Source organism: Cherax quadricarinatus, chromosome 28, assembly GCF_038502225.1.
Source record: "Cherax quadricarinatus isolate ZL_2023a chromosome 28, ASM3850222v1, whole genome shotgun sequence".
Classification (NCBI taxonomy): domain Eukaryota; kingdom Metazoa; phylum Arthropoda; class Malacostraca; order Decapoda; family Parastacidae; genus Cherax; species Cherax quadricarinatus.
This window is the reverse complement of record NC_091319.1, coordinates 33,804,519-33,818,371: the sequence shown is the minus strand read 5'-3', so window position 1 is coordinate 33,818,371 and position 13,853 is coordinate 33,804,519. Positions and strand designations below refer to the sequence as shown.

At 38.0% G+C, this 13,853-nt stretch overlaps 1 protein-coding gene across 9 annotated transcripts in view; it reads left to right on the top strand.

Annotated features, from left to right (window-relative positions):
- The window catches only part of LOC128693180 (uncharacterized), a 116,643-nt gene that overhangs the window by 36,495 nt on the left and 66,295 nt on the right, over positions 1 to 13,853 (top strand). For 7 of the 9 annotated variants that reach the window (XR_011392549.1, XR_011392546.1, XR_011392548.1 and 4 more), the window contains 2 exons: positions 5,726 to 5,785; positions 6,106 to 6,241. Coding sequence is in view for 3 of the 9 variants with exons in the window: in XM_053782650.2 (XP_053638625.1) it covers positions 5,780 to 5,785; positions 6,106 to 6,241 (142 nt within the window). In the remaining 6 variants the exon portion in view is untranslated. Of the gene's footprint in view, positions 1 to 5,549; positions 5,576 to 5,725; positions 5,786 to 6,105; positions 6,242 to 13,853 lie in introns of all 9 variants that reach the window. The other 2 variants (XM_053782651.2, XM_053782653.2) reach the window with 2 other exon arrangements.

Genomic DNA, 13,853 nt, shown 5'->3' with positions numbered 1-13,853 from the left:
ACATGTTTCTAACATCATGTTTTAGCCATGTTTCACTGATAATGATAGACATACAGACATTTAGAGAATGAGTAATGCTTGGAGGTCATCATAGTGTTTGCTTAATGATCTGACATCATAATTAAATGCTGTTATGTTGTTGTTGGCACTGACTACCAGTGTCAATGAAGGCTATCTACTTATCATATTTATTAAAGAGTAATATTAGGTATAACATAAATAACATAGAAGCATGATAAAGTGCCCAAATTAATAAAAACTGACATTATATAGAGAGGTACTGAAGGGTGGAGAGTGTGGAGGGATAAAAAAAAAAGAGTGACCACGACCATTATAGAAAATGTTACCCGCCTGAAGGGTAACTACAGAAGATCACTCTTATTCAATGCAAAGACTGAAAAAAATGCGATTTTCTCAAAACAAAAAAATTTCCCAAGTAATCAGCTACGCATGCGTTTGAGGAAATATCTCGGAAGTAAGTCATTGACCTATTTCATGTTGTGTTACTGTTAATAATAAACAGATTGAAAGGAATTTCCCAGCAAACACAAAACTGAATGTTTTAATTTTGGGTGGTGACACTTTTGAAGTGTCACTAAGGGGTGATTCTTCGATTAGCGATGAATTCGTTTACAGACAAAGCCTTAGGAACGGAACTCCGTTGGTATGTGAGGAGAAGCTAGCTTTCTAATATGGTCACCATGCCCCACCCAGTTTGTTTACATTCTTCGTGAGCTCTGTAGCTCTCCATTATGTCTGGAAACTTTCCAGAATTTCAAGTGTTTTAAAGTTATTTCATATTTTAATAATAATAATAATCATAATATAATAATATCTGTATTTGCTACAAGTACATGTACATGGTATACAGTCCTAGCTGACATCATTGACATACACCCTCCATTCTCGTTGATCTCCGTTATTGCCGATTTCAGTTTTGGCCGATTTTTTTCGTCAATTTTTGGCTTCCGTTTTCCTCGATTGTACGGAACCTGTCCAATCCCCAGCACACAGACAAAGCCGCCTCCCACACGCATTCTCAGCCAGTATAGCGTTGTTTCTTGGTGAGTGAACATATCCTGCCAGGTCATACGAAACATTTTGTAATCCATTGTTTTTGTCACTTGTTTATCATGTGTGACTGCTAAATAAGTGACCATTTCCCCAAAGAAAGCTCCTAGTGCCAATGCTTTGGTAAAGAAAGAAAGTTAGGAACACCATAGAACTGAAAAAAATAAATCCTAGGAAAATATGATAGTGCCATATGCATTGCTGAACTCTGCAGGATGTACGGGAAGTCGCCATCAACAATCAGCTCCCGTGTGACCAAGAGAAAAGAAATCATGGAAGCTGATGTTGCAAAAGGGGTGAATGCGATATCCAAACAGAGATCCCAAACAATTGAAGAAGTGGAGAAATTGTTGTTGGTGTGGATCAGAGAGAAAGAGCAGGAGATAGTGTTGTGCAGTCCATTATTTGTGAAAAGGCAAGGCAGTTGCATGAGGATCTCCTAAAGAAATTGCCTGAAACAAGTGATGATGAAAGGGAATTCAAGGCCAAGGGAGGCTGGTTTGAAAGATTCAAGAAGCGAAGTGGCATACACAATGTTGTAAGGCACAGTGAGGGTGCCAGCTCAGATAAACAAGAGGCTGAAAAATTCGTGCGATAATTCAAATGTTATGTAGAGTCTGAAAAATTCCAACCCCAACAAGTGTTCAATTGTGACAAAACAGACCTCTTTTGGAAGAAAATGGCAAAGAGGACCTACATCACGCAGGAGGAAAAGGCACTCCCAGGACACAAGCCTATGAAAGACAGTCTCTCTTGTTGTGTGGTAATGCTAGTGGGGATTTCAAATGAAGCCTTTACTGGTGTATCACTCTGGAAATCCCAGAGTGTTCAAGAAAAACAGTGTTGTGAAGAGTAAATTGTGTGTGATGTGGAAGACAAACAGTAGGGCATGGGTCACAAGGGAAATTTTCCTGGAATGGTTCAATGAAGTGTTTGGCCCCTGTGTGAAAAAATACCTCCTGGATAATAAATTGCCACTCCAGTGCCTCCTGTTAATGGAAAATGCTCCTGCTCATCCTCCAGACTTGGAAGACCAATTGTCTAAGGAATTCAGCTTTGTAACAGTGAAGTTCTTGCCTCCTAACACCACTCCTCTCATCCAGCCCATGGACCAGCAGATCACTGCAAACTTCAAAAAACTGTACACCAAAGCAATGTTTCAAAGGTGCTTTGACATAACCTTGGACTCTGAATTGGCCCTAAGAGAGTGCTGGAAGAATCACTTCAGTATCTTCCAGTGCATAGACCTTATAGATAAGGCTTGGCAGGGAGTGACTTCCAGGACAATGAACTCTGCTTGGGGAAAATTGTGGCCAGATTGTGTCCGAAAGATGGATTTTGAAGAGTTTGAGGCTGACTCTGTTGACTCTACACCTGTTGTGCAATCAATTGTGGCATTGGGGAATTCCATGGGGTTGGATGTGAGTGGTGAGGATGTGGAAGAGTTGGTGGATGACCACAATCAAGAGCTAACCACTGATGAGCTGAGAAAGCCTCATCTGCAAAACAGCATCAGACCACAGCACGGGAAATTGATGCAAAAAAGCAGGAAGAGCGATGGAAGCAGGTGCCTTCTTCAGAGACTAAGTAGATTTGTGCAATGTGGACTAGAATGCAGATATTTGTGGAGCAACATCACCCTGAGAAAGCTGTTGCAATCTGTGCTGGTGACTTTTACAATGACAGTGCCATGTCCCATTTTAGGGAAGTTTTAAAGAGGCGCCAGAAACAGACCTATCTAGACAGATATTTTGTGCGACAGGAGTCCAGTGACTCTCAAGCTGGTCCTAGTGGCATTAAAAAACAAAGGAGGGAAGTGACCCCGGATAAGGACTTGGTACCTACAGTCCTTATGGAGGGGGATTCCCTTTCCAAAGAATAACCTGTCTTCCCTCTTCCCCCCTCCCTGTCTTCCAGCAACAACAGCCTTCAATAAAGGTGAGTGTCATGTTTAATGTTCATTATTTTGTGCATGTAAATCTATATTTAACCCTTTGACTGTTTTCGACGTATAAATACGTCTTACGAGCCAATGTTTCTGACGTATATATACTCAATAATTCTAGCGGCTTCAAATCAAGTGGGAGAAAGCTGGTAGGCCCACATGTGAGAGAATGGGTCTGTGTGGTCAGTGTGCACCACATAAAAAAAATCCTGCAGCACACATTGCGTAATGAGAAAAAAAAAAACTCTGATCGTTTTTTTGGAATAAAACGCCGACTTTGAGGTGTATTTTCGTATAGTATTTATCTTTGTATTCGCGTTTTCATGGTCTTAGGTGATAAAATGGAAAACATATTACAGAAATAGAGATGATTTTCATTACTTTTACGATGAAAACGACCTTCAAACTGAGCTCAAAGTAGCGGAAATGTTCGATTTTTACCAATGTTCAAGAGTACATAAATCACACCACACGTCCAATACACGTCAACTGGGGAGTCTAATATTCTTTCACTAGTGCACTGATATTATTTATACCATTTTTACAATAATGCAGTCGTCTGCATAACAGTAAATTTTGTATTTTTTTGTATGAATAAAAAATCAAAATAGAAAGCAATAATAATATAAGAGGGGCCTAGAGATGTGACTAATGAACAGAGCATATGTTATTTTAGTGCCACGAATGTCTACCTTGTTTATTCTGGACCCTATTTTGAAATTGGCATCTTTTTTATTTTGCGTGAAATTGGCCAAATTGCCAATTTCTGACCACCATATTGGGTAGTCCAAATTAGTAAATGGGAGGTTTCTTGTACTCAGCTGATAGATAAAATGGAGTTCTAAAGAAATAGCTATGAGTTTGGTCAACTGGAACAATGGAATTGGCTGAAAATTGGGCTCAAAGTCGGCGAAATCGCCGATACGCATATGTCGCCGAGACCGCTAACTTCGCGGGAGCATAATTCCACGAGTTTTCGACCAAATTTCGAACTTTTGGTGTCATTACCATCGGAAAAAGATTCTCTATCATTTCATAAGAAAAAATAATTTTTTTTTTTTTCAAAAATTGAGCGACATAGAATGACAGTTTCAGAGAGGGGCCTGTAACAGTCAAAGGGTTAAGGTAAAAATTTTTTTTTTTTTTTTTGATACATCTGGGTGTCTGGAACGGATTAATTCCATTTACATTATTTCTTATGGGGAAAATGGTTTTGGTTTTGGCCAATTTCAGTTTTGGCCAATGGCTCTGGAACAAATTAAACGCGAAAACCGAGGGTCCACTGTATATAGAAAGCCCCTTGTTATGCAGAGCATTTCAGGCAAATTAAGTCCTTGTCCCAGGATGCGACCCATACCAGTGGACTAACTCCTAAGAACCCATTTTAGTGATGGGTGAACCTAGACAACCAGTGTAAAGAAACATGCCCAATGTTTCTAACTGCGCTGGGAATCAAACGCAGACCCTCGCCGTGTGAAACAAGAGCTTTAGTGATCAGGCCACAGGGCACACTTATATACTCTGATAATTATACTTAAGTGTACCTGTACCTAAGTAAACTTACACACTGTGCTGGCATGCAGGTACACATTAAAATCACTAAGAGTGTCTTATGTCTCAAGGATGTCATATTAATAATAATAATAATGCTCAATAATAATCACTCTGAGGCACATTAAATGTCATATATTATATTAATATACACATTTTCATTAATCCATATATATTTTTTTCAAAATTACATGATAACCACACTACGTAACATATAAACATGATAAATACATCCCACAGTAGAATAAATTAACATAAATATGAGTCAGCTTGTCAGAGTGTCTAAAAGAATAACGTTTTTTCTATACGTAGTTCAACACCAAAGAAAATGTGTACTGTAGAAAATTATTCCTTTCGTATGCCTTCACTCATTGCATCATTTCTTCTTAAAATGGTGTTACATGAGAATGGGAGTGTTGCTCTTTATTTATTCTACTGTATCAGCGTGGAAGACAACTTGTATGCAATGTGAAGTGTTTGTATTATGGTATAATACAAAAGTGTATGAACCAAAACCAGATGTATTTGTTTATTTGTTTACATGCTCGTCTCTTTCCTCTCTCATTTTTTCATTCTCTCTCTTGTTTATTTGTTTTATCTCATTTACTCATCTCTCACCCTACATTAAGACTACAAACATTTTAAGGTAAGTAATGAGTGAGCTGTATATGCATTTTATTGCTTTAAGATGCTTTAAATGTCGTAGTATATTATATGTAGGTGGGGTGGCCTGGCTGGCTACCATATCTACCACACCTGATTTCTTGCAATAGATACTACTCATCTTACCCTACATAATACTACAAATATTTTAAGATAAGTAATGAGTGTACTATATGTGTATTTTACTTTTTTATTGTTTTTTAATGCCTAGTTCTATTGCTAGCTTAATATACGTTAGTGTAAATTTGTTATATAGCATTTATACGCATTTATAAGTGGAAAAAAGGTATTCCACTTAACGTTGATTTCCTCTTTACAGCGGTAGCCTGGAACCTAACCTGACATGTAAGTGGGGCCCTACTGTACTAATGGAATCGTTGATAGAAGTGAGGCATTACATGAGGTGAACCCACACAGAGTGAGAGAAGCCTCTGTTATATTGTGACTTGACTCTGTTTCCTCATTTGTCTTAGCTAATATAAAGTTTTTTTTCAGTCAAGTATTAGTGAAGACAATAAGGACATAACGTAGTGGTGTGGTTGACCAACAATGCAGGTATGTATGCATGTATGTATGTATGTGACATTCTAAACTTATGCAGTTCACAGATAATATAATTTACATATAAAATATTGTTAGACACAAAAGAAAAATCACTTAGTATGCAGAGCATTTCAGGCAAACTAATCCTAAATACGCCTTAGTTATTAGTCAAATTTTTCCGCATAGTCTTTTTGATCTGGGTATGATTGATAAAAGAAAGTAAAACTAATTATATTTTTAAAGTCACTTTTCAAAATCCTTTAGTAATTTATTGTAAATATTAATTCATTTTAATATAATGAGTTGTAATTGAATATGAACTGTATTTTCAGTGTGAAAATGAGGATCTCTGGGGCCCAGTTGCTTCCCTGTGTACAGGCTTAGCAACTAACCCACTTGGCTTTGAGGACTCCTTCTCTCCAGCACCAGCAGAAAGTGAAGGAGACAGCACTCAACACTCTGCTGATGGTAACATTTATCAGAGGTTACAGTTTAACAGGAATGCCAGTGTTTGATAGACTTGAGGTCCTGAAACATAATGAATCTGATTTCCGTTGGGAATTTTCACACTGGATGTTTGTGGGAAAGCAGCTGCATTGTGTGGAAGAGTAGTGAGTGTAGAGTAGAGCAAGATGATGACAACTCTTAGAAGAATAAGGAGTGAAGGATTAGAAGTCAGAATAAAGGACAGATATGTAGAAGAAGTGGATGTCTTCAGGATGCTTGGAAGAGGATGAAGTGAATTACAGAATAGACGTGAGATAAAAATTTATACGAGAGGTTGTCAATGAATACAAGAATGGTAACAACACTGTATGAATATTTGAGGCTTTGGAAATCTCTTTCCTGAGATCATATCATGATAATTATCTATTTGTAATTACCTGTTTGAAGCTACAGGAGCTGAGCTTTGTTATATAATTTTTTAAAAAATATTCCTTAAAAACAAAAATGTAATTAAATGTAACCCAGGAAGTTTGATAACCCTGAAGAATCTCATTTTTACTTCATGATGAGTCATCAGTAAATAACTACTTCAGCATTAACCCTTTGAGGGTTTCGGATGTACTAGTACGGCTTACGAGCTGGGGTTTTTGACGTACAAGTACGCCTAAATTCTAGCGCCCTCAAATCTAGTGAGAGAAAGCTGGTAGGCCTACATATAAAAGAATGGGTCTAAGTGGTTCGTGTGCGCAGTATAAAAAAAATCCTGCAGCACATAGTATGTAATGAGAAAAAAAAAAACTTTGACCGTGTTTTTGGAATAAAACAGCGATTTTGCACTGTATTTTCATATGGTATTTATTGTTGTATTCTAGCTTTCTTGGTCTCATTTTATAGAATGGAAGACATATTACAAAAATGGAGATGATTTTGACTGATTTTACAATGAAAACTACCTTGAAATTGACCTCAAAGTTGCAGAAATGTTCGATTTTTATCAAAATTCAAAAGTAAACAAATCATGCCAAGCGTCCAATACACGTCAACTGGTGAGTCTAACATTCTTTCACAAGTGCGCTGATATTATTTATACCATTTCTACACTAATGCAGTAGTCTGCATAACAGTAAATCTTCTATTTTTTGTAAGAATAAAAATTGAAAGTGGAAAGCCAAAGAAATATAAGAGGGGCCTGGGGATGTGACTAATGAACAGAAAACTTGTTGTTTTAGTGCCAGAAATGTCTTTCTTGTTTATTCTGGACCCTATTCGGAAATTGGCATCTTTTGAAATTTGTGTGAAATTGGCAAAATTGCTAAATTCTGACCACTTTATTGGATAGTTGAAATCGGTAAAGGGGTTGTTTCTTGTACTCATTCGATAGAAAAAATGGAGTTCTAGCGAAATAGTTATGATGTTTGTCAACTAGTACATTGGAATTGGCCGAAAATAGGGCTCAAAGTGGGCAAAATCGCCAATGCGTAAGCATCGTCAAGACCGCTAACTTCGCGAGAGCATAATTCCGTAAGTTTTCCATCAAATTTCATACTTTCGGTGTCGTTATGATCAGGAAAAGATTTTCTATCTTTTCATGAGATATTTTTCTTTTTTTTTTTTGAAATTTGGCCGACCCTGAGAACAAGTCTCGGAGAGGGCCTGTCGACCCTCAAAGGGTTAAGTAACATTGACTAGCAGAGAGAGCTAGCCGACAACCAATGAATGTGCCAAAATTTTTCTTCATAAAACCCAAAACCTCTAAAACAAAACTAAGCAGATTACAGCTAAGAGACCAAACAGCCCCTGGCTTGCAAACAGTATCCTCAAATCCATTGATAAAAAGCACCATTATGAAAAACAGTTCAGACTTGGTTTAATAACAACAAAAAATGGACAAAACTATACACTTAATACTCACTAATCTAATACAAAAGTCTATACAACTGCACAGCCTCTCCTCACTTAGCGACGTACTCGTTTACTGACAACTCAGACTTACGACAGTCTCTCTGACCAATATGCATACCTAACCCTTTGACTGTTTTGGTCGTATATATACGTCGTGACGCGCCAATGTTTCCGATGTATTAATATGCGTAAATTCTAGTGGCTTCAAATCAAGCAGGAGAAAGCGGGTAGGCCCACATGTGATAGAATGGGTCTGTGTGGTCAGTGTGCACCATATAAAAAAAATTCTGCAACACGCAGTGCATGAGGAAAAAAAAACTCCAACCATTTTTTTTTTTATTAATATGCTGACTTTGAGGTGTATTTTTGTATAGTATTTATTGTTGTATTTTCGTTTTCATGGTCTCACGTGATAAAATGGAAAACATATTACAGAAATAGAGATGATTTTGATTAGTTTCACGAGGAAAACAACCTTGAAATTGAGCTCAAAGTAGCGGAAATGTTCGATTTTTACCAATGTTCAAGACTAAGCAAATCACCACACATCCAATACACATCAACTGGGGAGTCTAATATTCTTTCAGTAGTGCACTGATATTATTTATACCATTTTTACAATAATGCAGTTATCTTTTTGTATGAATAAAAAATCAATATAGAAAGCAATAGTAATATAAGAGGGGCCTAGAGACGTGACTAATGAACAGAGGATATGTTATTTTAGTGCCAAGAATGTCTACATTGTTTATTCTGGACCCTATTTTGAAATTGGCATCTTTTTTAGTTTCCGTGAAATTAGCCAAATTGCATATTTCTGACCACTTTATTGGGTAGTTCAAATCGGTAAATGGGCGGTTTCTTGTACGCAATTGATAGAAAAATGGAGTTCTAAAGAAATAGCTATGAGTTTGGTCAACTGGAACAATGGAATTGACCAAAAATAGGGCTCAAAGTCGGCGAAATCGCCGATGCGTATATGTCGCCGAGACCGCTAACTTCGTGGGAGCTTAATTCCGTGAATTTTCGATCAAATTTCGTACTTTTGGTGTCATTACCATCGGGGAAAAGATTCTCTATCATTTCATAAAAAATAATTTTATTTTTTTTTTTTCCAAAAATTTATCGACATAGAATGAGAGTTTCAGAAAGGGGCTTGCGACAGTCAAAGGGTTAAATATTGTATATTAGAGCTGATTTCCTATATTCTTTTTATTACAATGTACAGCACACTAATGTATAAACATTTAAAAACATACCAGAAATGTTATAAATGGTGCCAAAGGGACATTAATATAATATCAAAGATGGTTGATGCAAACCCACTACCGTTCTAGTATGCTCCTCACTTAACAACAAATTCGTTTACCAATGTAGTCTTAGGAATCGAGCTCCGTTGTTAAGTGAGGAGAGGCTGTATTACTCAGTCAGACTTTATGAAATAAACCGGGATTTGAAAAAGACCCTCAGACCCTCTCTGAAATCCTTGGCTCAAGAAAACTGTCCAGAAACAGAGATATGAACTTAACCCTTAAACGGTCCAAACGTATGTATATGTTCACTCGTGTAGCGCCCCAAATTTTTTGAGAGGAAAAAAATTGCCTTTTTTAATAGGAAAAAAGAGCATATGGTACCCAGGCGTCCTCAATTGTTTTAATATGGTGCACAGTGAGTGTGCACACCCATTCTCTCATGTCTAGGTGACTCAGGCTTATCGTGGCAATGTTGAATGAATGACAAAGAAAATGTATATATACGTTTGGGGCGCTACGCACGTGAACGTATATATACGTTTGGACCGTTTAAGGGTTAACTAAACCAGATGACCCACACATCCAGCCTGCAAACACTGCCAACAAACTTAATTTCTTCCTCTCTATTATAGAATCAAAACTAGCATGCAAAATCCCGGCCTCAAATACTCAGGCAAAAGATTCACTAGAAATTACCCAAATACTCTATAACTAGCTCCTACTAATACTACCAAAGTCTCGCTCATCATTTACAAAAAGACAGGAAACCTAAATAACTTGCCACCACTCACGTACAAAAAAGCAGCTCATATGCTTTCGCCCATTATTGCAACTCTGTTTAACAAATTTGTGGAATCTTCAATCTTCACATCCATACTCAAGAGGAGGCAGTCCATCTGAATTGAATAATTATAGGCCTTTATCAAACTTGTCCTTACTATCTAAAATCTTTGAAAAATAATACATGAACGAGTCTTCTCCTACCTTATATGTCACAGCATACTTAGCCAGTCAGTTTGGGTTTAGATTGAAAAAAGTACAATTGATGCAGTTATTCAAATGTTCAAACTGCCAGGGGTTTATTGGAAATCCCCCCTTATATATGCTGAGTGGCAGTTGAATATTCTTGGGCCCCTGATATTTACTGTGTTGGCACCCCTGCTTTTCATTGGGGGGATGTTACATCTCGTGCCGAGTCTTTTGCTTTTGTAGGGAGTGATTTTCATGAGCAAATTTGGGAATAGTCCCTCTAGGATTTTCAAAGTGTATATCATGCACCTTTCTTGCCTTAATTCCAAGGAATACAATTCAAGGGACTTCATCTGTTCCCAATAATTTAGGTGTTGTATCGTACTTATGCTTACTGTGAATGTTTTCTATATATTCTCCAGGTCAGCAATTTCGCCTGCCTTGCATGGGCCGTTAGTGTACAGCAATATTCTAGCCTAAAGAAAGCAAGTGATGTGGAGAGAATCATCATTGACTTGGCACCCCTAGTTTTGAAGGTTCTCATTATCCATCCTGTCATTTTCCTAGCATATGTGGTAAATACAGTGTTGTGATCTTTGAAAGTGAGATCTTCTGACATTATCACTCCCAAGTCCTGCACATTAGTTTTTCACTCTGTTGTGTGGGAGTTTATTTTATACTCTAATACAGTCTAAATTTCCTCTAGTTTTCCACATCAGAGTAATTGAAATTTTTCTTCATTGAACTTCATGTTTTTTTCTATGACCCATTTAAAGATTTGATTGATGTCTGCTTGGAGTCTTGCAGTGTCTTCAATGGATGACACTGTCATGCAAATTTGGGTGTCATCCGTGAAGGAAGACAGTGCTGTGGCTTGCATCTGTCTATGTTAGATATGAGGATGAGGAACAGGATGGAGCAAGTGCTGTGCCTTGTAGAACAGAGCTTTTCACTGTAGCTGCCTCAGACTTTACTCTGGTTACTATTACTCTTTGTGTTCTGTTTGTTAGGAAGTTATAGATCCATCTACCAACTTTTCGTGTTATTCCTTTATCACACATTTTGTGCACTATTACACCATGGTTGCACTTGACAAAGGCTTTTGCAATTTCTATGTATACTACATATGTATATTGTTCATCCTCCAGAGCATCCAAGACCTTCTCATAGTCCAGTAGTTGGGACAGGTAAGAGCGGCCTGCTCTCAACCCACATTGCCCTGGGTTGTGTAATTGATGGGCATCTAGGTGGGTGGTGATCTTGCTTCATAGAACCCTTTCAAAGACTTTTATGATATGGAACATTAGTCCTGTCGGTCTGTAATTCTTTACAATTGCTTTACTGCCACTTTTGTGGAATGGGGCTGTCTGTTTTTTTAATGACTGTAAGACAATCCCTGTGTCCATGCTTCCTCTCCAGAGAATGCTAAAGGCATGTGAAAGGGGGGCTTCTTGCAGCTCTTGATGAGCACTAGAGTTTCTCATGAATCTTGGCCTGGGGCAGAGGGCATGGGTATGTCATTTATTGCTTTTTCGAAATCTTTTGGTGTTAGGATAATATGAGAGATTTTTTAATTAATCAAATTTTGAGTCTCAGTCATAAAAAATTAATTTAGATTGTCTACTCTTAGTCTGGTTAATGGCTTACTAGCCACCAAGTCACATTGTGACTTTGGGACTTGTCAACCTGGATGATGCCAATAAATTTACACTTAATGACAAAATCTTCTATACTGTGTTTGGGAGCAGAATAGGTGATGCCCAACTGAACATTATGATTGACAACACACTTACTGCTAAACATAATGGTGGAAAGTTTCTGGGTCTGCACCTTGACAGCAACTTGAAATTCAAAACCATATCCAACACAAGAAAAATTTACCCAAAACAGTTGGTATCCTCTCAAAGATATGTTACTATGTACCACATGCAGCCGTACTCCCTACACCTTGTTCACCATGTCTAGCTCTAAAGAAACTCCTCACTCCTTGGCTAATTGGGGCTCTTTTGTTCCCAAGTGACAGTTCAAACACAGATGGAAGTGTCAGTGAAGATGAATTTCATGGTTTTGAGGAGTTTGTGACCGAAAGCAGTGCCCAGGAAACCAGATGGAAGGAAGGAAGGACAAAGGAAGAAAGGGAGGAAGGAAGGAAGGAGACCATCAACCTAGGATAACCCAAAAAATTCAGACAATGACTTATTTCCATGTGGGTTGGTGGGGTGGGGAGGAAGGGATGGGTGTTGACAGGCAGTGAGGGTGGCGAGTTCTCAAAATAGCGAGGGTCACTCCGATACATAAAGGATGAGATCAAACAGACTTGAATAACTATAGGCCAATATCCAACTTACACCCACTCTCTAAAATCTTTGAAAAATTAATTCAAAAGCGAATCTATTCCTACCTCATCTCCCACAACATACTCCACCCCTGTCAGTTTGGGTTCAGGCCTAATAAAAATACGAATGATGCTATTATACACATGCTAGAACAAATATACACTGCACTCGAGAAAAAAGAAGTCCCATTGGGGATCTTCATTGATTTATGTAAAGCTTTTGATACAGTTGACCATGATTTGCTGCACATAAAATTGTCTCACTCTGATATAAGAGGGCACTCCCTCAACTACCTAATTCGTACCTTAGCAACAGAAGCCAATATGCGTACACAAATGGAGCAAACTCTTCCACACAGCCAATTACAGTTGGTGTCCCACAGGGAAGTGTCCTTGGCCCTCTTCTCTTTCTCATTTACATAAACGACCTACCAAATGCATCGCTACTACTCAAACCCACACTATTTGCAGATGACACTACATACGTCTTCTCTCACCCAAGCCCAGTCATGCTAGCCAATACTGTAAATACCGAATTACAGAAAATATCTACCTGGATGATGATGGACAAACTTACTCTCAATATTGTCAAAACCTACTTCATACAGTTTGGAAACAGAACCACAGATGTCCCTCTTAACATAATGATAAACGAATCACCTATCACAAAGCTCACAAAGGAAAAATTCTTAGGAATCCACCTCGATAATAGACTCAAATTTCAAACACTTATATAACACATTTCCAAGAAAATCTCCAAGACCATAGGCATACTATCGAAGATACGGTACTATGTTCCACAGTCAGCCCTGCTGGCCCTATATCACTCACTCATTTACCCCTATCTCACCTATGGAATTTGTGCATGGGGCTCAACAACAATAAACCATCTCAGACCATCAATTACCCAACAAAAGGCTGCAGTCAGAATGATAACAAATTCCCACTACAGGCAGCATACTCCACCAATATTCAAAGCTCTAAACTTCCTCACCATACAAAACATCCATACTTATTATTGTACCTACTACATACATAGAACACTTAACTTGAATATAAACCCTTCCCTCAAACTTTTCCTTACCAACCTCAACAGAACACACAACCACAACACAAGGATGTTCCTCGTGTCCATCTCACACTATGTAAAAACGCAATGCACATAAAAGGCCCA